This window comes from Protomyctophum parallelum (assembly GCF_964188405.1).
Source record: "Protomyctophum parallelum genome assembly, chromosome: 2".
Taxonomy (NCBI): Eukaryota; Metazoa; Chordata; class Actinopteri; order Myctophiformes; family Myctophidae; genus Protomyctophum; species Protomyctophum parallelum.
In genome coordinates, this window is record NC_139699.1 from 16,577,612 (window position 1) to 16,605,161 (window position 27,550).

Below are 27,550 nucleotides of genomic sequence, written 5' to 3' on the forward strand. Positions count from 1 at the left end.
TCCCCCCTCTCTCTCCCTCTCCCTCCCTCCCTCCCTCTCTCCCTCTTCCTCTCTCTCTCTCTCTCTCTCTCTCCCTATCCCTCCCCCTCCCTCTCCCCAGTGGCGTCAACTCCGGGGGTGCACAGGAGCAGAAGAACCCACTGGCAAAATAACAACACAACACAAGAGCTAATAGCAGCCAGCCGCAGCGCAAATATGCGTGGCTGCACCCACTGCCGTTATAGGAACCTTCCGCCACTGCCTCTCCCTCCCTCTCTCTCTCCCTCCCTCTCTCTCTCTCTCTCTCCCTCCCTCCCTCTCTCTCTCTCTCTCTCTCTCTCCCTCTCCCTCTCTCCCTCTCTCTCCCTCTTTCTCTCCCCATCTTTTAATTGGTGAACTTGGTCATTAGGTAGACTTCTCTAGTATTTGGTGACAGCTACTGAAAATGAATGAGGATGATGAGGATAAATTATTACTGAAAAGAACATAATAAAAAGTAGTTTGAAAGGACTATAAGAATTACAAAGATTAGACATTTTAGTTTAAAGATTTCATGAAATGGCTTTTTGCTATAGCTTTATTTTGAAGTTATCTTCTGAAATGGAGGTGTGCTTTTCCTCAACCAATCACAATCTCAGTGGACCGTCCCTTCCGCTTGATTATAGATCCCGCCTTTGCGCTTAGAGGTGCCGTCTTGAGTGACAGGCTGTCAGCTGCAGGCACTAGGCACTGCAGGCACCGCTGTTAAGAACACAAGCGCGATGCGTCTATCTATCTAAAAAGTACACAGGTTTTATGAGGGTAGGTACCCTCACAAAAAACATGCAGTAATCCTGGTCACTAAACTGCCTCCCCCTGGCCAGCCGGGGCACCTGATGGAGGGGAAAGGAACTGGTTGGAATAACGTGTTCCTTCCACGCTCTACGTCCAACCAGGGAAACTCCCCCCTGTCAGGTGTAAAGGAGCAACTTGGACACTCAGGCATGAAGGAAGCATGAGTTCAAGTCCGTTGCTCTCCCCATGTCCCCCATATATGGGGACTAGGTTGGTGGAGGGTGTGTAGAGCCCAGGATCACATTAGATGATTGACACAGGGGTGAAAAATGGGTTACAAAATCGTGGGATAAAAAAAATAAGTTAAAAAAAAATAAGGTTTTATGTTTTTTATTCTCTAAATCCATCCAACCAGTGGTCCTTGGGTTTCAGGGGGTCCCCATGCAGTCACGTTAATGCCTGAACAACTCTGTTTTATTAAAAACGGTTCTCTTGTGTAGGGCTTGTTTTTTTTTTTAAACGCGTTAAAATAACAATGCTATTCTGTTAAAAACGCATCGCGCTTAGTGCCTGCCTGCCTGGCTGACAGCCTGTCTGCCTGCCTGTCTGCCTGTGACTCAAGACGGCCGTGGGCCTGCCTCTAAGCGGAAGTGTTCTTTTGCGGCAGGATCCATAATCAAGCGTCGCTTCCCCTCCGATACTGAGATCGATGGCCTTCACACGTAGTATGTGACTGTAATCCCACAAAGCTCAAGGACTGTCATTCATCCAACATTCAGTTTTACACATACTGTACGCCTGACTGAGTAGCTGCAGATCATTGATAGGCTCTTTGAATGTATTTTTCCCATAGCCCGTTTAAGCTTAAAAAAAGAAGAAAAAAAAAGAAAAGCTGCTTGTGCACATAATTCTGGCAGAAGCCGTTGGGCTGATTTCACCACTTCTCATGCCAGAGAGAGGCAGCACTGAGGCACGTTATGCTACTGCACTATTGCCTATATTTCCCCACCTCAAATGTTTTCAGATACATATTTATTTTTCAGAGAAATATTTATTTCATTGAACCGTTTCAGTTTAAAACGAGTCCGGCCGTCATCTGGAGTTAGATGGATAACGTAGCCATAATGAATGAGCTATGGTAATCACACAGGTGAATAAAGTCATGATTTAAAATGATTCACAAGGGCTTCTAGGAATTAACTCCAATATAAAGGACAGCCTCTCTGTTTGTGGAAATATTTTAGTGGCAAATATTACAATTAACGTTTTGTTCATTGTTAAATTCAAAGCTTGGCATGGTCACGGAGAGGCAACAGACATTGGCAGTCACAGCTGAAATCACAGCTGTTACTTACAGTAGGCTATATAATTTCACCATTTGTAACTCAGAAAGTGTACCAAACTGTAACCAAATGGTAACCAATTGATTACATTTGTACACTCTGATTTAATTAACACTGAGGATTTTACTGTGGAATCTTGGCACTGACAACAGGAACCTCAAGCCAATATGCAGCAAAACAGTCAATCTATACAATACTACTGTCAACAATCTTACTGACACAGCTTGGGCAAATAAAGTAAATCCTAAAGTCACATCTGTGTTCACACTTCACAGCTCTTAGACTTAGAGAGATATTTTTTACAATGTCGGCTGAAATGTCAAGTGTTGGCCTCGATCAAAAACCACGTGTTAAAACGCACACAGGAAAAGGTCAGTGCGGTCCGTCGGTCCGAGGTCAGCATCACGCCGGTCCGGGGTCAGCATCACGCCGGTCCGGGGTCAGGCATCATGCTGGCACGCTCTGTTATTGCTTCACAATAAACATGTTCTACTTTATTGAATTGCCTTTCTGATCTTTGCCTTATGGAATCCCCCCCCCCCCCTTGCTTCTATCTAAAACTATAAAAAACCAATGAAGCGAGTTGAAGGTGAAAATAAAAAATAAAAAATGTCCCCCTTGCAGTTGATGCTATCATCAGGCCCGGCGTCAGGACGAAGCGACTGAAGTGGAATTTAAAAATGGTGGTGATGAAGCAAATCTTTCTATGTAGTAAAACAGTAGGTTATCGTCCTGCTCATTGTCTCCACCAGGCCGAAGGCATGGGGGGAGAGTATGTTTTGCACTCCGTCCGTCCGTCCGTCCGTCCGTCCGTCCGTCCGTCCGTCTGTGTGTGTGTGTGTGTGTGTGTGTGTGTGTGTGTGTGTGTGTGTGTGTGAGCAGCTAATCTCGGCCACCGTTAACCCGGTCGATGCCAAATTTTGCACACACACTCCCTGGATGCCAACGATGAACCTCTGCCCCAAACTTTCCAGAACGGCCTGGTATAGCGCCACCAGGAGGCCGCTTTGTGCAAAACAAGTTTTTGCACAGTACACCTACAGATTTTGTCCAAACATCACGCAAATTGGTACACAGTCTCTCTAGAGCCATTCAACGAAACCGGTCTTTCAGATTTTTTACTTTTGTTGCCCTTTTATCCAACCACCAGATGAAGGCAAGCTGCAATGTCCTACATTCCTATCCTGGTGGAGACCTGTGCCCAGAAGGGCACTTTTTCTAGTTTTGTCTCATTTCGTCCCATTTCTTCTTTTTTTGTAATCCTGTGTCTGGAAATATAGCAGTGTATTGAACAATGTGTTTGTGTCATGGCCATACAATGAAATGGCAATATTCAGGGCTGAATGCCATGTCTCTATAACTAAAATGGCCTGATGGTCTAATGCTGTTTTAACCAAACAATAGCCTCGGATGATCATTCTACCTCCTGAGCCTACCTCTCTCTCTCTCTCTCTCTCTCTCTCTCTCTCTCTCTCTCTCTCTCTCTCTCTCTCTCACACACACACACACAAATACAAATATGAATTAGAGCCAAAGGTTCTATACATCCATAAAAAGCAAGCAAAGCTGAATGGAAGAGATGTGTTCCGCTCCATTCAGTACCAGGGACAGCGCCATGTGCCAGACCAGCCATCTTGCATGTTTGCTTAGCGTACTACTTCAAAGAAGGTGTTTCATACTGTGATCATCAATCATTTCTATAACACTTGTATCCTCAGTGAAAATATTGTATATTTTCTGAATCTTTTACCAAATACAACCTTGTGGAGCTGTGCCTATGGACGCCATATTGATTTCTTCCATTTGTACAGCTATTATAAAACATGTATAAGGATTGATTACACATGGATATAATGCATATATAGATCAATATGGTCCATTCGTCCAACGCTCAAAAGCAGAGAGAGAGAGAGGGGGGGGGGGGGGGGAGGGTTGTGCAGACATGCTACTGCTGTAGACATATACATGATACATACATGATACCACCTGCTGAGCTCCAGGGCAAGTGATGCATTACTGTATACTTGGTCACGGTATATGAGTATCACATTGCTGGCTACATCATATCTCCCTCTCAACCTTCACAAAACATGAGGCCATTACATAAATCTCCATGAATGGTACAGTAGCTGCTGCAACCATGCTGTGTACCCACACATCCCACATGTACAGTATTGTACACATCCCATGCAGACATTTATGCATGCAAAGCCTATATAGCCTGTCACAGCTGATATGTTATCTATATATGTATGTATAGCAGTGTGAATGCAATACCATATTTAACCCATTAGGCCTGACCTCAAAAAAAAAAAAAAAAAAAATCTAAATCCTTCAGTTTTCTGAAATAAATATTGTCACCATTTTTCAGAAATAGCAGACCTACAAGCTCGTAGCGCGCCACTCGGTGGCGTGCTATGAGCATGTAGATCTGCTATTTATCAATAGCTAAATTATAACATAATGTTTAAAACACCAAAAGGGGTTCCCGCCCAAAATGGGTTAATAAAGGATGAACCATGTTGGTATCATGATAAATCTACAATTTGTACCTTATCATCCAGCTTCTTGGCACAGAAGGAGAGCTCCACATATCCATTGTTGCCAGAAATCTCCTCCGCATGCACCTGAGAAATAAATTACATTTATCAGTGACATTTCCTCCTCTGCCTGGTACTCTGTGGTGTTATTAAATTCTCAGTGTTAATGAATGAATCCCTTTGTGACGCATAGCGTTGGAGTCAAGTCAACACAGAGGATTTAAAAGATTTCAATATCTAATACTGACAACAATCTTATACTAACACAGGATTGGGTAAAAATGATGAAGCTCGTAAATGCTGATGATGTTACTGTAATTCAGAGCCCATTCTATATATGAGGGGTAGGCAACCTTAGGCACCAGTGCCAACATTGGCACAAAGGAGGGTGACCAATGGCACACTGCATGGCAAGTGTGTGAGAGAGTATCTTTGGTTTTAAATAAACTATTTAAACAAATTCAGTCAAATAAAGTCCCTCACATTTGTGTGTAAATTACATCCTGCATTCTACATTCAATTAAAACTGAACTCTGTTATTGCCCTGACTCTAATGATCATTATAAAAACGTGAAAGAAAATATTTTAAAATGTTTGTGGACAAGCAAAATATGTTGGAATTTTCCACGTGGTGTCATTAAAATTAATTAATGTTGATATGGCACACTGACGATCTATAGAACATACAAACATGACACTTCATTTAAAAAAGGTCGCAGACCCCTGCTATATATCATCTCCTTTTGACATCATGTAATTTCTTCATGCAGTGATTGAACATGAAACTATAATTCTGTTCATCCTAATTCAGCTATAATCCTGTTGCATGCATTATAATGCATGTTGTTGTTAGTGGGAGTAGAGTCCATACATCTACACACTACTCTCTACATGATGGCATAACAAACAGTTTAAAATGAAGAGAAGGTTCCCCCCCCCCCAAAACAAACAAGGCCACATGTTTCCAGATTAGTTTGCCATCATCACACCATGTGATTATAGTGAAGCTCGGAGATGTTTGGAGACTTTAATTTGCAAAGAGCATGTCACAGTGAGACGTTTTTAATACCCCATTGTCAGGATTTATACAGCATTTCAGCTCTTCACCGAAAGAGCAATTTATACACATGATGTCCCCGTTTTGAACTTGAAATAGAAAATTCAACCCCATGACAGAAGCTTTAGAAACGTTGTGTGGCCAGAAGTCATTTATGACAGTGTAATTTACATTAAGACAGAAATAGATGCTCAGGGGACGGACGGACGGACGGACGAATCTTTCGGGCCAGGCTTTAACTTTGATAGTGTGGTTATCTGGAAACACAAATTAAAATGCTGTTGTTGTTACAGTAAATGTTGCTGCATTACCCACAAAACCATCATGATAACTGATAAGTATGCAAGGTTGGTGAATTTGCAACTACAGTATGTCTGCTGTTTGTTTTCACTGTTTACTTGTTTGTTTTGTGTATAGGCTTTAGGCCTGACCTCAAATTATTCTAAATCCTCCAGTTTTCTAAAATAAATATTTTCACAATTTTTCAAAAAATAGCAGACCTATACAAGCTCGTAGCCCGCCACTCTGTGGCGCACTACAAGCTTGTAGATCTGCTATTTTTCAATAGCTAAAGTTATAACATAATGTTTAAAACACCAAAAGGGGTTCCCGCCCAAAATGGGTTAAGCCATTTGAGTCAACCCTTTCTGGGCGGGAACCCATTTTGGTGTTAGCATTATGTCATGCTTTAGCTATTGAAAAATAGCAGACCTACAAGCTCATAGCGCGCCACCGAGTGGCACGCTACGAGCTTGTAGGTCTGTTATTTTTGAAAAATCAAAGAACGACTGACGTAGAAACATAGCTTTTTTAGAAAACTGTCAGGATGTAGAAGACATTTTTAGAATCTGATCTCAGGTCAGAATGGGTTAAAAATAATAAAAAGAACCACATAGACAGCACCCTCTGCTGATCTCTACTCATGGTTCACAGTGCAGAACATATGGATCATGTGAAACTGGCTACAGCAGACAGAACTCCAGTGAAGTTCATGTATGAAATATTAAAAAACCAAGTTCACGTTTAAGCCGTGAAATTTGCATTTGAAGATATAGCCTATAATGTACAGTAGCGCATGCATGAGTCAACCTTCTGGGGTCAATACATTATAATGTAATGTGACTGTAAATTCAAACAAAAGATGAAGCTAACCCTAACCCATTGCCTATTTTATTTTTTACATGTTAAATATTTCAGTCAATCATGGATTAGTAGCAGTAAGAGACAGTTTCAGTTGGATCAGGATTTATAAAATGTATAGAATAATTCAGATCTGGTAAAAGAAGAAAAATCAGACCCGTCTGAAGTGAGTGGTGCTGTACTGTACTTGTACTTGTACTTGTACTTGTACTTGTACTGGTCCTGTACTGGTCCTGTACTGTACTGTACTGTACTGTACTGTACTGTACTGTACTGTACTGTACTGTACTGTACTGTACTGTACTGTACTGTACTGTACAAGCCCTCCTCCCTGGCCTGTGTGTGTCTATGTCTGTGTGTTAGGCTGTGCAACAGTGACACTTGGTGGTGAACAAACGCTATAACGCTATTTTCGTGATCGGACACAGCCAGACCCAACAGGGACAGACAGACCCAGGGACACAGCCAGGGACACAGGGACAGACAGACCCAGGGACAGACAGACCCAGGGACACAGGGACAGACAGACCCAGGGACACAGCCAGGGACACAGGGACAGACAGACCCAGGGACACAGGGACAGACAGACCCAGGGACACAGCCAGGGACACAGGGACAGACAGACCCAGGGACACAGGGACAGACAGACCCAGGGACACAGCCAGGGACACAGGGACAGACAGACCCAGGGACACAGGGACAGACAGACCCAGGGACACAGCCAGGGACACAGGGACAGACAGACCCAGGGACACAGGGACAGACAGACCCAGGGACACAGCCAGGGACACAGGGACAGACAGACCCAGGGACAGACAGACCCAGGGACACAGGGACAGACAGACGCAGGGACACAGGGACAGACAGACCCAGGGACACAGGGACAGACAGACCCAGGGACACAGGGACAGACAGACCCAGGGACACAGGGACAGACAGACGCAGGGACACAGGGACAGACAGACCCAGGGACACAGCCAGGGACACAGGGACAGACAGACCCAGGGACACAGGGACAGACAGACCCAGGGACACAGCCAGGGACACAGGGACAGACAGACCCAGGGACACAGGGACAGACAGACCCAGGGACACAGCCAGGGACACAGGGACAGACAGACCCAGGGACACAGGGACAGACAGACCCAGGGACACAGCCAGGGACACAGGGACAGACAGACCCAGGGACACAGGGACAGACAGACCCAGGGACACAGCCAGGGACACAGGGACAGACAGACCCAGGGACACAGGGACAGACAGACCCAGGGACACAGGGACAGACAGACCCAGGGACACAGGGACAGACAGACCCAGGGACACAGCCAGGGACACAGGGACAGACGGACACAGGGACAGACAGACCCAGGGACACAGGGACAGACAGACCCAGGGACACAGGGACAGACAGACCCAGGGACACAGCCACACACATAGCTGTCTATTGGAGTGCTTGCACCACTCAAAAAGAAAAGAACAGTGTTGCTCTTTCAGAAGATGAGTTTTCACTGCTCCACTGCACTGAAGCAACGAGCGAGATGAGCTGACAGTAACATCACAGTGGTTCAAACATCATTCCCCCCCCCCCCCCCCCCCTCTCTTTTAACCCATTCTGACCTGAGATCAGATTCATACGAGGTTTCCACTGGACACACACTGGTCTGATTCATTTAAAATGTAATCAACCATAAGTGTAGCAGATGGAGTTACTGCATGTGTCAAAGATGCTTACAATAATATGCAACCAACACTACTCTACATGAAGACATGTTTTATACATTAACCCTACCGCCCCTAATCTGGGCATGTCATGATAGAGGCAAACATATGGTAATAAATAGTCGAATATTTACTCAGAATATTCCCTCTACGAGCTCACAATGTGTTGCACTGAGACGTGTTATGAGTTTGTAGATCTGCAATTTTTGTTATTTGATGTACTGTACAATGAGTTTAATTGGTAAACAAACAAGCCCTGTGGAATAAACCCCCTCTATCACTTGATCCTCAATCATTACAAGTCATTTTCTATTCAACAGTTACTGTCCTGCACGAGGCAGAAACTGCACTTTAGCCGTACAGTCAGTGTACACTGAATTAGAGTAAAATCAATACAGATACGTATCACCATGGCCAAAGGGAAATCACCCCCAACGATTTAAAAACCCTTCTTCTCACTTTTCAGTATAATGAAGAAAGTAATGCCTGCAATGCTATGACTCTGTTACTGTTAACAAGATTACTGTGGGGAAGGAACAAAAAAACGTCTGTGTTATTGTGATATTACTGTCGTTGTCTGAATGTCAGTATAGACAGCATAGTGTTTGCACATCTTCTTATAGCGGTATCCACAAGTTTGATTCACCACTACCATAAATAGCAGCAGTTAAAAATGAAGCATACATATATTATATGTATGCTTCATTTTTAACTGCTGCTATTTTGTCTTCTTTTCTTTTTGTGTTTCTCGTTTTTAAACTGCCCTTGATTGTGATTTGCTATAATTATGTTGTTTGTGTTTTTTAACCTTGTACTGTACAGCACTTTGGAACCTTGTTCTGAAAGGTGCTATATAAATAAAGTTCATTATCATTATCATTATCATTATCATTCACCCATTTCAGATGATACGGATTTGTATTGGCTTCCAAATGTTGTGAGAGGGGCCTATTTTACAAAGAAAAACAACACGAACATCAAATTAATCAAAAAGAACACACCGCCAAAACAGCTTTCACTTCTGGCCACAGATGGCACCACAAATGCGACCAATTTGAAACCTATATGCCATGGAAATTGGAATTACAATGACTGCACTCACAACTTATGTTCACTCCTAGAATGCCACATGGCCAGTTTGCGTCAAGCAGGATTCTGACAGCAACCTACGCTAATTTACTTGGATGAAACATTACATACCGTGATGTATATATGGGACATTACCAGTGTTGTTTTCGTTGACTAAAACTAGGACGAAAAATGTTCGTCGACTACCTTTTTCCACTGAAGTAAACTAAATGGAAACTAAATGAAAACTATCTATGATGACTAAAACTAAGACTAAATATACTGACAATTTCGTCAACAAATAGAAACTAGACTAAAATGTTAGGAAGGTACTAATGGACAAGAGATCCAGTATGAGTAATTTTACACTTGGTTGCATGCTGAAAATAGCCGATCTACAAGCGCTGCGACGCGTTGTGAGCTTGTAGATCGGCTATTTTCAGCAAGTGTAAAAACAGTCCTTACGACGGCATCAATGCCCACCAAAATACATTTTAGTCGACTAAATCAACTGTAGATTTAGTCGACTAAAATCTCATGACATTTAGTCGACTAAAACTAGACTAACACTAACACATTCCAGGTGACTAAAATGTGACTAAAACTAAATAAAAACTATTCAAAAGACTATGACTAAAACTAAAATCAAAATTTGCTGCCAAAAACAACACTGGACATTACATACCGTGATGGTGGATTTCCCTGCGTATTTCCCATACTTTAAGAGCAAAGGCTTGACCATCTTCTTCTGGGCCACAATCTGCAACGAACAGAATAAACACATGATTGTCCATGAGCCCAGCTTGACCAGCACAGATGGATGTGAGTCAGTACTCTGAAACACGTCTGTGTATGACCGCATGCCTTCATTTTAACTGTGCTGCCTATTATTTATTTTATACATTAGAGTTTTGTGGAGTCTGTAAACTGCTGCCGAGCACAACTCAGTTTATTCAAACAGCAGTTTACAGTACTTGCTGCAGTTGTGTAAACTGCTGTTTGAATAAACTGAGTTGTGCTCGGTTTGTTTCTATTTGATCAATACTTGAGTACAACTAGTACAAAGTAACAAAACTAACAGATATTAACAGTGGCGTGCACAGACATTTAGAGGGGCAGGTGCTCAAGTGAAAAAAAGGGCACCTTGTGCAGCGCATTTTGGGGCGGGAACCCATTTTGGTGCTTTAGCTATTGCAAAATAGCAGATCTACAAGCTCATAGCGCGCCACCGAGTGGCGCGCTACGAGCTTGTAGCTGCACCTTGTGCAGCGCATTTTGGGGTGGGAACCCATTTTGGTGCTTTAGCTATTGAAAAATAGCAGATCTACAAGCTCATAGCGCACCACCGAGTGGCGCGCTACGAGCTTGTAGGTCTGCTATTTTTCTTTAATCGAAGAACCACTGACATAGAAACATAGGTTTAGATTGTGGGGGCCTAAATAATATAGTAGAAGCGTTTTTTATCAAGATTTGATCAATGTCACCATGGTCCACACACTACAAATTAAGAACCCCCCTCTTTTTTTTTAAGAGCAAAATTGCCAAAAGGGCAGGGGGTGCTCTAGCACCCCCTAGTGTCTATCTGTGCACGCCACTGGATATTAACCCATTTAGTCCCTAAAACGCATTCTAAATCCTGACCTATATTGACCCGTTTCCAGTGTCCCATAAGCCTTTGCGTTTTGTGTGTGCATAACTTCCTCTTCCTGTTGTTGCCAGCTTTTGCAAGAGAAACAAGTGGCCAGGTCTATGAAAACAAGCTCAAATGAAAATAGCAGATATACAAGCTCACAGCAACACGTTATTTTGTTATTTTCACAAAAAAAACAACGAATAATTGAAATATTTTTACAGGGTCCGTGGCACAAATTATTTTCAGATGGATATATCCGTGGACAAAAGTTTAGAAATGTGGGAACCACTGGTTTAAATAACATTAGGAAAACAAGCCCAAAAAACCGACAACCAGCAACTACCATTATTTTCAAGCCAAAGGTCGCTTATAATAAGCAGACATGGCAACACTGGCGGGAGGAAGTGAAGCACTCGCAGTGTACTGAGACATACACGACACGATTTTGGAACCCATTTTTCACCCCTGTGTCAATCATCTAATGTGATCCTGGGCTCTACACACCCTCCACCAACCTAGTCCCCATATATGGGGGACAAGGGGAGAGCAACGGACTTGAACTCATGCTTCCTTCATGCCTGAGTGTCCAAGTTGCTCCTTTACACCTGACAGGGGGGAGTTTCCCTGGTTGGACGTAGCACGTGGAAGGAACACGTTATTCCGACCAGTTCCTTTCCCCTCCATCAGGCGCCCCGGCTGGCCAGGGGGAGGCAGTTTAGTGACCAGGATGTTTTTTGTGAGGGTACCTACGCTAGGGGACACGGGGAGAACATGCAAACTCCACACAGAAAGGCCCTTTCGCCAACCCCTTCGGGTATGGGCACTGATGACGCGGAGGAGGAAACACGCCGCCAGCACCCACAGCGTCCCGAGCGGGAATCAAACCCAGGACCTTCTAGCTGTGAGGCGACAGCACTACCAACTGTGCCACTGTGCCCCAGTCTCTCTTCTGGGTTTTTAAACAACTGGTGGATGGAAATGGCGTTCGTCCACAGCTGAAACTTGCACCGTCGGCAAAGCGTTTCCAGTTTTTTTTGCCGACGCGTCAAGTTTTTGCCATGCGTGAGCAGCATTTCCATCCACCATCTGTTTAAATACCCGGAAGAGACGCCTGCTCTAGGCAGCATCTTGCCGCCCCTTGTCGCGTATGTCTGGGTGTACCCACACACAAGGAGCCCCAGTACATTCCCGACAGAAACAGATGGATACATAGCAATGTTACATAAAGGGGTTCCCGGATTGAGAGGTATAACAACGAATAGGTGTTCAAAATGGGTTAAAAAACCACCAATGAGGTCAGTCAAAACATGCGAATCCCTTGACTCCTTCAAAATCGCTCTCAAAGGGCACCTACGGACGGCTGCAATTCGAAACTGGCCCACATAAAATCTGAATCCCCCCCCACCCTTTGTCCCCTCACTGTATAAGTTTCTTTTCCCTTTTTACCTCCTTTATGATGAAATCCTGTTCTGTTCTTTAAAGATGGAGTGCCAAATTTTTTGTATTTTTCCAGTTTTTCATGTGTCTATGAGGTGACAGTATACTTCATTAGACACCCTGGAGTTGTTTTTATGTGCAACGGTGTATTAACTTTGTATTTAGGGTTTCTTCCTGGAGGCTGAACCCTTGACAGTCAAACGGGCCAATGAAGTAAACAGTAATATAGTGACACCACACTATCAGCCCCACCCCTAACCCCTCCCCCTTTATCATACAACTACAGCCGACAGCTGTGGGTGTGGCTTCAGTTCAGGTGGATCACCACCCATCACCACCCACCAGGCAGACCAGGCATACTTAATGAACTGGTGGGCGTGTCCACATAAAAGCATGATTTTAACAAATACTGTACACTTTTTGGAAAAAGTTCTTCCCCATTATATTGTAATAATACCTGATGATCATGTTTTAGGGTGGAAAAAATTGTGGCACTCCATCTTTAACTATATAGAAGTGTATTTGTACGTCTCTAAATGTTTTGATGAATTGAACATGGTGGACCCTCTTGTAAACAAGTGTAATGCTTAATTGGGTCGTCCACTCACAGTCTTTGTATTGAGTTTGTGCTTGAAATGTACTGTAATTCATTCTGCAAACTGTTAATAAATATTTCAATCAATCAATGAAACACCTACTTGACCAAGAGTACACTCCACGCCGCCCAGGAAGTCGTCCTCTCGAGTCCCGATGCTATGTGCGCCGTGGATGTCATAGACCTCAAACCGCAGCTTTTGAACCTCTTCAAAGTAATAGTCCAACATGAAGACCTTGGCGAAAACGGGGTGCAGGTTGCTCTTTATCACCTCCGTCCGGTCCAGCTGAATTGAAACGAGAGAGAACACAGTGAATAATGAAACACTAAAACTGCATTTATGGAATATAATAAGAAAGTATAGATTGTGTATACTCTGAGACAAATAAGACATGGTTTATGCATGCCTGTGCTAGCATTGTTATACAGTGTAAATACAGTGTCTCTGCCTAGAGAATCACAGGAGAAGACCAAAAGGGGCTTTCCAAAATCTTAGCTCATAAGTGAGCAGAGCTTTCTCTGGAGCCATGAGGTATCTCCCACACAGAGTCTTCTAACTATATTTAGAGATGATTACATATTACATTACAGAAATGTGGTCTTTGACCAAAATCAATTATTGTTCACCCTCAAATCTAAGAGCCAAGAGCAGAATCTGTTTCTAAAACTAATCTCGCATTGTTCGATTGTCTATAAAATGGAGAATGACTTTGTAAAACAGTAACCATGTTTATCCCTGCGAGGCTGAAGGCAGGGAGATTATATTTCTTGCAAATGACTATACCAATGAGGAGTGTCAGATTTCTTGTGCACACTGACAGCAGGCCAAGGAATAACCGTTAGCCGAAAGTCCTGACTCAGCCATGCTCAGATATACAAGATTTTCAGACAATATTTCCGCATATCGCATATCTCTCACACACACACACACACACACACACACACACACACACACACACACACACACACACACACACACACACACACGAAGGTTTGTACAGTACTAGAAGTATTTTTGCAAAATGTAATGTTTATTTTAATATTAAAATATACCAATGTTAAATGTCATTCAAATGACAATTAATCAACGTATACATGTTTTAATCGTGACAGCCCTACGCATTGTTTGTGTGAATTCATAATGTCAGATCCACCATACCGAGATTTAGAAAAGATTTTAATATTTAATTATATTAGGCTATATATATATTTATAATAAATACTATTTTTTAAGTAAAACAAAATTGAGTTGATTCACCAGGAGCCTGGATGGCTTGTTTCCAGGCTTAAAATATAAATGGATAAAATACAAAAATATTTATATAAAATGTATATAAATATTTTCAGAGATCTCTTTGGGAATAATGAACAGGGTTTCTATCTGTGGCATCACAAAATGGTGATACCACACACTATATTTTCAAAGGACCTTGCTGCCACAATGTCAAAATGCTTTACAGGAAGCACATGCACACACACGTGCACGCGCACAAATACTCACGCACACACATTTTCCTTTTCTCTCTCGTCTGGTCTATTGCCTAGATCTTGTTCTCAGCCGTTCTGTCATCTGTTACCGTCAAGCCTGCCAGTTCCCCGTCATGTGGGAGTTCCGACTGTTTCAGATGGTCAATAACTCCTAGCTTGCATAATGTTTTCACAAGACAATAGGCATAGCCGTATACATACTGTCTTCTATATTAATTCAAGTCGTTTGTTTGTATGCACACTCACACACCCAGTCACCCATATATGGAGATCTCCGACGAGAAGGGGTTGTTTGTGACGTGACGTCAGAACAGAGCTTGATCACTAAGAGAGGAGGGGGTTTCTTATTGCCTTACTTTGCGTAGGGACAGTCCCTCATTTCCAAGACTTTTCAGACGTCCCACAAATGAAGACACTGTCCCACACAATGTGACTGGCAGACATCAGTGTTGAAATGCCCTAGTCCCATTGTGGCAGATTGCCCTACCATGCACTGGCCCTACAGGGCCTAGGCAGTCGATGTAGGGCTGTAGACCAGGAGACCAGGAGGTGTAAATAGTGTGTTGTACCGTTTTTGGGACACCATTTTTGACACTTGAAAGGTGAATGCATAAGAGTTTGTTTTTGCTTAAGAGGACTCCGGCTTCCTATTTTGAGCATCCTGCTCAATTGAACACTTTTTTGAGGTTTTGAGAACTGTGTCACTGTGCCTTTTGTGCACACACTACCCTCACTCAAGGACTGTTTTTCTGTCGTCTCTCTTCCTGCAAGATGTGTTTTTAAGCCTGTGAAAATAACATGAGAAATATCCCCTGGCCTAGGCTACAAACCAATACCAAGTCGGCCATACCACCCATGACCAAAATTAGCTTTTTAAAATTAAATGTGAGACACCAGAGGGTTTAATAACAAAATGTGGTGGAATATGACATCAAGGTATTAAGTAATAAAGTGGTAACCCTGTCCCCCCCTGTCCCACACAAGTGATACCTCTGTCCCTCAAATGAACAGTTTGGATCTGGCCACCCTACTGTAGGCCGTCTGACTGAAAGGGTGGCATAAAGAGCCATCGTCGGTGGATACGTTTTAAGTAGCTATACTGTATAATGCAACTTGCCCAGATTCAAGTAGGCTGCATGGAGCAAATGTAGTCCCTCACCGACACCAACTGCACAAAGCATTTGGCAATTGTGGTGGACATTTTGAGGCTTGTAAGTGTTAAAGGTAATGTGAGATGGAGGGTGACTGATTTAAGCAGTCACACCTGGCCTGAGTCAAACTAGAACTGGACTCAGAGCTGGGTGTGGGCTGCGCACCTGTTGTGCAGTTGAGTTTGTCTTTTTATTGAGTTTGTCTTTTTATTCCTTCATGTGCAGGGAATTATACACAATAATATCACATTACACAGGAGAGGCGATCTCTCCACTGTCCGGACAGAGGCTCTCTCTCCTCAGTGTTTGTGGAGATGACTGATTTAACCTGTTGTGCCTTGATCAAGTCCATGATGCACAACAGGTGCGCAGCCACACCCAGCTCTGAGTCCAGTTCTAGTTTGACTCAGACCAGGTGTGACTGCTTAAATCAGTCACCCTCCATCTCACAGGTATATACAAAGAAACTCAACAGTACTGAGAGCACATTTCTAGTTTTGCTTTGAAGGGCTCTGTAGCTAGCAGTCAGAAATGCACTCATTCGTGGGCAACCTAGATCTGTCAGAGTTTCCAAACTTGGACTTTGAGTTAATTAATGAAAACTTGGCCAACATGTTCCTAACTTTGTCAGACTGCCTAACAAAGAAACACTACTCCTTCAGTTGAAAGTCCTGACTCAGCCATGCTCAGATATACAAGATTTCCGCATCTCTCTCTCTCTCACACACACACACACACGTTATAGCGCCACCAGGAGGCCAATCTTTTTAACAGTAGCCTACTCCAAATCGGTACACAGCATCTTTTAAGCGAAACAGTGTGCAGCTGTGTTGAACAAAATGCCTCAAATCATGAAAACCGTGTGCAATATCTGTGAAATTTGAGACAATGTAGATATCTAGTGCTCATGTCAAAAACCCCAAATGTGGGTATGGACCAGAGCCATAGAGTAAGACAGAGTTACGCAAACTCCGTTCACTTCATGGGGCTTCAGTCCGATGGCAACGGCTCTTCTACATAGACTTGGATTGGTTTGTCCCTAATTGAAGGCTCCATATCGGGACAATATATGGAGCCTTCTTCAGGAATCATCTTCTTGAAGAAGATCCCAGTGATCGAAACGCTGAATTAATAAACCAGTGGAGCTGAGTTTTTCCTTACCAGTGTTGTGGACTATGTATTTCCCCTGTACTGCCATTTTGCCCAGCACCTGGGCCAGTGTTGTTTTTGGCTGTAAATTTCAATTTTAGTTTTAGTCATAGTCTCTTGAATAGTTTACTTAGTTTTAGTCACATTTTAGTCACCTGGAATGTTTGTGTTAGTTTAGTTTTAGTCGACTAAATCTACAGTTAATTTAGTCGACTAAAATGTATTTTAGTGGGCCTTGATGCCGTCGTAATGACTGTTTTTACACTTGCTGAAAATAGCAGATCTGCTATTTTCAGCATGCAACCAAGTGTAAAAGATGGCTCTATTGTCCACTAGTCCCTTCCTAACATTCTAGTCTAGTTTTTATTTGTCGACGAAATTGTCAGTATTTTTAGTCTTAGTTTTAGTCATCATAGCTTAGTTTTCATGTATTTTCCATTTAGTTTTCGTCAATGGAAAAAGGTAGTCGACGAACATTTTTCGTCGGCTAGAGTGGATGTGCATGCTCTATTACCTTTCTTTGACAAACCACCACCAAACACTCTTTTTGATACCTAGAATGGAACCCCTGCTGCCTCACTTCCTGTACTCATATAGCTGTTCCTGGTACCTCACTTCCTGGAACTATTGCCAACATGCTTTTTCCCCACAGCTCCCCCCATGACCAAACCAGAAAATGAATGACCGTATTCAACTACACAAATAAAAACAAGAAATCTGTAAACTACATCTTAACATATTATTCCCTTGTTATCTCTCAGTATGTCATTTCATTTTCTTTCAATACTCATACCAGGACAGGAAATACATTTCTTCACACATTTAAGTGGCAGTGTCCCATGAATGCTTGTCAGAATGTTAATGCTTGTCTTTAATTGTTCCATATAATTATAAAAAGGGTTTTTTTTTTCTGCTTTATAATATTTGACCATTATTTTGTAATCTATTATCTTATTTTACCATTATGGTTGCTATAATTCTGTAGACTAGTCAAATAATAATGATACACAAAAACAAACAACACATTAATCTACTATAAAAAAATTTTTGTTAAAAGCATGCTTGTGTCAATCATGCATTAAAGCACTCTATGAAGAAATCATGATATTGTTGTATCATTGTATGTTTTGGATCCTCCCTGTCATTGAAGTACCAGATCAAAAACGTTACTTTGCATATTTTGTGAGTGAGCAAAAGTCATTGTTGTCCTCTGCAAGTGAAAAGAAAGATGATGGCAAACTAGACAATGAGGAGCAGGCAAGGCTGCAAGAGGAGGAGGAAAGTTTGCTGCACTGAATATTGACCTGTCGCTGCATCCAAGTGTTGCTGTGTTGTCAGCCTGGAACTCACTATGCTTTTTATGGCAGAGGCAGCTCCCGGCAGGATCCGCCGGGAGAAACTATGCGCATCTGCGCGACATGAGACTAATTACTTAGAGCGACAGAGAGAGAGAGGAGCGTGTGTGTGTACATGTGTGCGTGTGTATGTCAATTTTACAAAGGTGCAGACGATCAGAAATCAGCAGAGTGAGCAATGTTTGCGCTACTCTATGCCGAATTGAAGTGGACTCGGACCCAGACTTTTTTTTCCTCCCTGGAAATAAAAACGTCTGGGTTTCCGAGGCTACTGTGTTGTCAACCCATATAAAATAATTTTGCAATGATGACAAACAAGCAGACAAAATGAGTTCTCTCAGAAAGGTGGCAGAAAGGCATCTCCGTTGAGAAGTTCAGTCACGTGAGTGAGAGTACAACTGCTTCTTCGTTTGGAAAGGAGCCAGCTAATAAGAACATTGCTCCAGAACATCTTTTCACCGTGATTGCTCCTGCTTCAATTGATCTATTTTTCTGATGGTTGTTCTGTAAAAAGTTCCTTTGTAATTTATCCTGATTTATAATGTTGTTTGATGTATTGTTTGTTTGGTTTTTTTACTGTATTTTGTGTATTGTAACCTCAGCTACATTGAAAATTAGTATAAATAATGATGATGATGATGAAATACTGCACATAAAATGCACACACTGCCGTCACAATACGATCCCATGTGAGGTTGGAGATCATTACTAATTGTTAGGGCATGTTATGGGGTTTACTTTGTAGGAATTGCAGTATACTTCAACCAGTACTTTTAGGAAAAAAATCCTTCAGTTCAGGGGCAGACACACACTATACAGTATTGTGTGGGCTTATAGCTGACAGCAGTAAACAACTTGCAAAGCAATTTAGCCTCCCAGTTCTGATCGATTTGACAGCAGTGCCCCCCCAGAAACAGAAACACACACACACACACACACACACACACACACACACACACACTTCACAATAAATGGCACTGGATAACAAGCAATAGAATAGATGATTGACTGACATTATCAGGGCCACTTATTTTGTGTCCAAGAAAATGAGTTGTTTGTTTGTTAGTGAAGTGTGTGTGTGTGTGTGTGTGTGTGTGTGTGTGTGTGTAAGAAAATTAGTTGTTTGTTTGTTGGTGAAGTGTGTGTGTGTGTGTGTGTGTGTGTGTGTGTGTGTGTGTGTAAGAAAATGAGTTGTTTGTTTGTTGGTGAAGTGTGTGTGTGTGTGTGTGTGTGTGTGTGTGTGTGTGTGTGTGTGTGTGTGTGTGTGTGTGTGTGTGTGTGTGTGTGTGTGTGTGCGCGTGCATGACTGCATGCATGCTAGCTTAAGACTAAACAAGTTAAGACTCAAGTTAAAGCGACACTGTGTAACCCTTTTATGAATAAAAGTAATTTTGTCCAATCTGTACGGTAGAGTATGCTAATACAATATAACTTAAACAATTGGGGTGGTTGTATTTCATCTCCCTGCTCTTCTATTGAGTCACCTCACCTAGACGCAGGGCCCTATTTTGCTAAATGTTTTCCAAGTCTTATTTCCGTCCATAATCCATACGCCACGATCTTATGTGCATATGCCGAAGAGGTGTCAGAATGGTGTGAGATGAACAACCTCATTCTCAACACCTCCAAGACCAAGGAGCTGATAGTGGACTTCAGGAGGAAGAATATTCAGCCTATCCACATCAAGGGAGAGGAGGTGGAAAGGGTCTCAGACTTCAGGTTCCTGGGCATGAACATCTCTGACAACATGACCTGGAAAATTAACACCACTGCGCTCCAGAAAAAAGGTCAACAGCGACTCTACTTTCTCAGAGTGCTCAGGAAAATGGACATAATGGAGAGTGTGCTCCTGTCCTTCTACCGCTGTTCCATCGAGTCGGTGTTGATCTACGGCATCTCCCTGTGGTTTTGCAGCTACATGGCGGCAGAAAGAAAGTCCCTTCTGGGGTCATAAACACTGCCCAGAGGATCATGGCATGTGCCCTTCCATCTCTGGAGGACCTCTAAAAGAGACATTGTAGCAGGAGAGCCAACAGTATCCTCAAGGACCCATCCCACCCAGGTCATCACCTGCTGCAACTCATGCCCTCAGGGAGGCGCTATAAATTCATCAAGGCAAGGATGAACAGACTGAAAAACTGTTTCTACCCCAGAGCAGTCAGCTCTAAACACTGACACTTGAACTCTGACACTTGACACTTTATGGACTAAAAGGACTTACTGTGCAATATGCCTTAAATGTTTGTATTTTATATAGAGTATTATGTCTTTTGTTTTAAATGCACTGAGCTGGATTGCAAATCAATTTCGTTGTCTTGTACAATGACAATAAAGATATTCTGATTCTGATTCTCGGTGCAATGCGTATTTTACAGCCCTCAAAACAGCGAACTATAGCGCTGACCACGCCTCCAGGTTAAGACATAAGATTTGGCAGTAATTAAGACCAGCTAAATAGGGCCCATAGGATCTATCCTCTGAGCAAGCAGGCAGGCTCCATTAGCTCAATGGTAACGGTTTCTGCACTTGCGTAGGAAATCAAATTAAAATCCGGGTGAAGAAGAGGAAAGTTACATACTGTAGATTGTATATTTACCCGTTATATTCACTGCATATCATTGCTGTGAGGTGGATCTACTGTATATATATAATCTTATCTCTATACTTTTAGAGGTACCTACAGTATATCGTGTTCCATGCTTACTGCTGTTGGTGTTACGACACCTGAATTTCCCCACAGGAATCATAGGATCTATCAATCCATGATCAATCGATTGATCCATCCATCCATCCATCCATCCATCCATCCATCTTTGACTAAATACACTAATCCAAGACCAGTAAATATTCTTTCATTTCCATTAACAAATATTCAAACATAAACAGTTGAAGATAGTAGTAGCCTATACCTATACGGAGTGGTGTTATGTTTAGATTTCTCCTTTTGGATGTGGACTTACTGTAAGGTTATTGGGTCTTTACTGTGCTTCCATAGTGGTGTGCATCCAACCCCCACCCACACATACGTACTGTACATACTGTAAGACCCCAATAGCAAAGGATGAGCTGCACTGCTAGGTGGTTAAGTACAGTATAACCATAAATAATATCTGCTATGAAGAGCTGATGTCTATTATAATGTACTGTATGTCTGCTTTGTGCGTGCGCGTGTGTGTTTTACTGGTGAACCATAAAACACACACACAGTTGCACACTGGCAACACATATTTTAATGTAGTTCAAGTAGTATGATTTACTAGTGTATAAAACACACTGTTCTATAACGTCGCTTTTGGAGAAACCCTGTATCTCCATATTTCAACTTTTTATATAATAAATTAATACCGCACTTCGTCATACAACTACAGTGTTACACAAAAGCTACAAAAATAGCAGATCTACTGTATATGCTCACAACATGGTGCGACATGTTGCGAGCATGTAGATCTGCTGTTTCAGGTCTATTTGAAAGATACAAATAAAAATATAACTACATTGGATCCATTGCAACACAGGTTAATTTTTCCATTTTTGGACATACAAGGTTCCACCTGACAGTGGTCTCGTGTACTAACTATTCCTCAATCTCCGAATGCTACTGTATGTACAGTCTGGAACTACAACTACTGAATGCTACTTACAGTCTGGAACTACAACTCGTGAAATCCAAACACGGAAGCTGCCGTCTGTTCATCTTTTCCGCTCACGAAAATATATTTTAAAATATCTTTACTTGACTTTATTTTATATTTACATTTCTGCTAAGCAGCAAGCTATATACAGTATGCTTAGACGATTTAGATTTATATAAGGATACATTTGCGCGACTGTAAAGATGAAACAGAAGCAGGGAGGAGACGTCACATGATCAGAGCTTCCGTTGCTCCAGACTGTATGACGGAAGCATTTATATTTTACTCATGATCAGAGCTTCCGTTGCTCCAGACTGTATGACGGAAGCATTTATATTTCACTCATGATCAGAGCATCCGTTGCTCCAGACTGTATGACGGAAGCATTTATATTTTACTCATGATCAGAGCTTCCGTTGCTCCAGACTGTACGACGGAAGTATTTATATTTCACTCATGATCAGAGCTTCCTTTTTGCTCCAGACTGTACGACGGAAGCATTTATATTTTACTCATGATCAGAGCTTCCTTTTTGCTCCAGACTGTATGACGGAAGCATTGGAAATTTGCGGGAGGCAACAGTCTGGCCACGCGAGACTAACCTGACAACGACGATATTGAATGAAAAACAACTGCTCATGTATTCTGATTCTCCCTCCCTCCGACCGGGTCAATTTTCTCATCATATTACACACAGGACAAAGTCTCACATTCAAATAGCCTAAACATCACTGGAGCACATTCAATAAATGGTTTCCATGTCTCTCCAGTTTGCTAACATCACTAGAATTAATGCCATATTTTGCTGGAACAAGCAGCAAAAAGTTGATTTAGAAGCTCACAACACATCGCAATACAACACGTTTTAGATCTACTATATCTATCCACCCGCTTCGAATGGTATCAACCCATAATTCCCAGTAGGTTATACTTATCAAGCCGATCTTATCGACCTACTGCATGTAGTCTAGGAGCCTACTGGCTGCGATTGGCATTGATAAAACGAAAACCCGGAAAACGACCGGATTAAGGTTGGCGAACATGCGTTAAGGTAGGGACGCGCTGCTACGTGCTTGCGGTTATGTTTAGGTGAGGGTATGAGGAGGCTTGTCTCTGTACATCTGTACGTGTGTACTGTACGGTTGTAATCCACGTAACTCGGGATCCGTTTGCCCCACCAACTTCAAATTCGACACACGCGTTCCACATGCATTCCACACGCGTTCCACAGCCCTACAAGGAGTACAGTGCCAGAACCACCACAAAAGACCTCTGCCCGGGCTCTGGACAGGGCCCCTGCCCAAGCTCCATATATGGAGCTGGCCTGTTCTGACATCACAACACTTCATTTGGGCATGCCTGACACAGAACTCCATATATAGGAATAAAGGGACACAGAGAGATAGATACAGAAATCTCCATATATGGGAATAAAAGGGATACAGACAGATGGGTGGAACGGGTACTCTGACACGGGTACAACGGGTATTGCATAGCCGGGGTGGGGCATGGATCTCCAACTTCCATCGTTACCGACTGACCAGGCTCAGGATCCATATATGGAGTTGGCCTGTTCTGACATCACAACACTCCATAATTGGGCATGCTTGACACATAACTCCATATATGGGCATAAAAGGGACACACGCAGATGTGTAGATCTCCAACTTCCATCGTTCCTGACTCTGTGCTCTCTACAGCCGGGCACCGATCTAGTTTTCTAAATTTGGATTATTAGTTTTATTACAATTGTCACACATAATGACATGCCCAAAATAGGGACACCAGGTTGAAGTGGTAAAGTCAGTCTAAGGGTTTTATAAATATTTAACCAATGGAATGTATTAACAAAACTTCCATTGGAACACAGCTAGGTTGTCAATTTCTTGAAAGGTTTTTGGACAAGAGAATATGCTTGATTTGATTGGTTTGCTGCAGGAATTCCATAAAATGTAATATCCTCATACCAATGTGTTGACATATACTCACTGCTAGATGTGCTTTTCATTTTCCCTGGCCTACCTAACTTAACTCATTCTGAACGGTACCCATGTCGTGCTTTAGCTATTGAAAAATAGCAGATCTACAAGCTCATAGCGCGCCACTCGGTGTAGGTCTGCTATTTTTGAAAAATCGAAGAACGACTGACATTTTTTTAATCTGATCTCAGGTCAGAATGGGTTCATTAAAAATGGTAGAAGCGACCTATGCTGCATACTACTGCCACAGATCAGCCACGGACTGATACACTGTCAAATCCTGAGCATTAATTTCACTCTGAGAGTGTACAAATGGAACAGACTGTACACTCTCAGAGTTACATTACCACTGAGGACTTTACTGTGTATATATATGAGAAAGCAATCTACTCCTCTCAAAATAAGAAACACTGCATAGCAAAAAACTGGATTTATCATCATGCATAATAACTACATTGCCAACATTGCTGCCAGTGCACACACACTACTATAAACATGAGCCTTTCCATATAAAACGTTTGTCATTTTTTTCCAGCTCCAACGTGATTTATGCAGCCTTGACGTCAGAAAATGGAGATAGGCGTGTCCCTCCCACTGTGCTTTTCATGTCTGGTTGTGTGACATTTCAATACTGTATTTCAGGAGTAGAGCGGCCGGGCTAGGAACCCTGGCTGCATGTCGAAGTGTCCTTGAGCAAGACACCAACTGCTCCCCGAAGAGGAGGTTGATTGATGCCTTGCCGTCATCAGTGTTTGAATGTGTCCCCGAATGGTTTCATCCATTTTGGGCATTGTTATAATTTAGCTATTGAAAAATAGCACACCTGGCGCGCTACGAGCTTGTAGGTCTGCTATTCTTTTTTAATTGTTAAAATGTGGCGCAAATCATTGAATATATTTCAGAGCAAATATTTTTAACTCAAATATTTGCTTCTGGGGGGTCCCTGGAACTACATATTTTGAGATGGGGGTCCGTGGCCCAATAGAGATAATTCTGGGGGTCCTTGACGTGAAAAAGGTTGAGCACCACTGACATAGAAACGTAGGTTTTTCAGATTTTTCTTAGGATTTAGAAGCCTTTTTTTTTCATCGACCTGAGTCCAAAATGGGTTAATCAATGTAACACATGTTCAAAACCAATTGGGATAAAGGCACTTGTTAGATACATTGTTTTTATGATTGAGTCACAATTTCTACTACTACACTGACGCCCTGATCATATTGATCAATATTGAAGAGACTGGTGAATCCAAAGTCGAACGTGCTGGTCATAGTAAGATATAAGCCTACACACAGAGCTTACAATTTTGAACAATGGACTGACTTTCATCACTCAATAACACTGACTCACTCATGCACTCACTCACTCACTCACTCAATAGTGTGAAGTCAGTTTACTCCAATATTGATTGACTGACTGCTTTGTCACACTGCATTAATGTGGCTTACACAATTATTGAGACCCAAAAGGTCCAGCAGTGGACACTGAATGACCCAAAAGAAGAGGAGGCTTACCTCTGTCCACTGTCCTTGGGTCTGCACCATGAGGATGACACATGGGTCTGACTTATTCAATGTTTCTCGGTCCAGGAGGGCTTTGCAAGAGACACGTAGTTCCACTTTAGAGACACAGGTAGCGGGCCCGGTGAGGCCGGACGCTGGGGAGGTGGCCTCCTGGATGTCATTCATTCTAGCTCAGGAGAATCAGGAGCTGCCAACCAACCAGATAACCGATAAGAGGCGATGCAGTTTGATGACTCACAGGGATGGGCAATGTGTCGGAGGAGTCAAATAAGCCCCTCTCACTGTAGATTGGATCTTTCCAGATGTCATATAAATGAGTAATATATGGGAACAATCCCCACACAGTTATCACTGCCTGTCAAAGCTCTCCCTTTGAGAAGATAATCATCTCATCTTGGTAAAGATGACTGACAGGACAGGAAAGATGGTGTGGTTGTAAGTTGACACCTGATTAGACCACTGGAAAGATAATTTAAAAAATATGTTTAATGTTAGTCAGATTTTTGTGGCCCACCCTTACATGTTGTCCATAGGTGGGCCATCCCACCCATGAGGACCCAACATTGCATTATAAAACAAAAAGCCAGATGCCAGAGGATTAGCTCCAAGCCATTTCTTTGCTATTCTCAAAGTTATCTATAGACATTTTGTCTAACTCAACAACCAATTTCCCATTTAATATAGTGGTTGTGAATAATGGAATTATGAATGAAACACATTTAATTCAACAAGGTTTTTCTGTAGCATGCAGGACCTTATGGTGATGAAAACAGCTATTCTGCCCTATAAAGCCAAAGTATAGTAACTACGTTTTTGGACATAACTAATTTGTGTATCCGATCATCCGGTCATAGCTTTTTGTTTTTGGGGGATAAACAATTACCTCAAGAACAAATTTACAATTACTGTAATGTAATTTGGATAACTAATTTGGCTGACCAGTTGAAACACTTTTAAACCCATCATCGGCTAATCTCCTCCCGTAGCCTATAGTTACTCCACTTTGGCTTTGTAGGACAGTATTGTACAAGATGTAGTCGATTGGGTTGAGGCACAGCCAGTAATTGATAGGGCGACAACAGCGCTTTCAGAACCATGGACAGCGCCTTTCATAGTGACTCTTGCTCTCTCCTACCTTACACTTAACTGATTTAAATCGTTTTTTAAATATGCTAATGGGTGTAGCACAAGTATATTATGTGGCACAATCACTACCAAATACTAATCAAAACTTCTGCTATAAACAAAGCAACACGTACGTCTGGTTGCTATTTCTATAGTCGGAGAGAATCACATTTAAAAAGTCAGAGACTAAGGTTTTGCTACGAATTGAATACATTTCGTTCAAGACGAAATTTGTCTCAAAATGAACCATCGCGTGGAAATAAAACATTTTATGAATCACCCGTCACAACGTTGCTCACTTCTGATCTATAGCCCGAGCTTGCAAGACCATTTTGGAGAGAAAAAAAACAAGAGCACACAATTCCTTGAGTTATTATCTAAAATCTACCCCACATGCATAAAATGGACTAAACTCAAATTAAAAAAGGAGATAGAATTAAATCAGAGCTTCTTCCTACCTGGCGTGGCTCTTTAGACTAACACACTTGTTAGGCGTGTAATCCTCTGCCTCAGACAGCACACTGTGTTTATTCCGAAATTCGCGGTGGAAAGTGGCACGGGGAAAGGGAGGTGTGCTCGGCTTGAAGAGACAGGGGTGGATAATACAGAAGGTTATGTAGGCTACTATTATAGGCTAAACCTCGACGCTATAGGCTACACTTTATGGGTCCAGAATATCACCAAAGAATTATACAAGAAGCCCACAGAACTTTATATATAATTGATGGTCTTTGGGAGGTAGGCTATCTAGAGTAAATTGACAAATCCACAGAGGGGTGCCCTGGGTGCAGCCATTTATTGAGGTGTAATCAGCACTGATTAGCTACAGCTGCCCTGTTGACTGGTAGTACACTTTATTGTAA

The 27,550-nt window shown here is 42.3% G+C and overlaps 1 protein-coding gene across 1 annotated transcript in view; it reads right to left on the reverse strand.

The window, feature by feature from the left end:
• The window catches only part of cpne7 (copine VII), a gene marked incomplete at both ends in the record, with an annotated part of 64,434 nt that extends 38,707 nt beyond the window's left edge, over positions 1-25,727 (reverse strand). Inside the window, 4 exons of the mRNA XM_083759943.1 lie at positions 4,649-4,723; positions 10,306-10,380; positions 13,389-13,571; positions 25,554-25,727. Coding sequence (XP_083616069.1) covers positions 4,649-4,723; positions 10,306-10,380; positions 13,389-13,571; positions 25,554-25,727 — 507 coding nt within the window. The remainder of the gene's footprint in view (positions 1-4,648; positions 4,724-10,305; positions 10,381-13,388; positions 13,572-25,553) is intronic.
• Between the last annotated feature and the right edge of the window lie 1,823 nt (positions 25,728-27,550).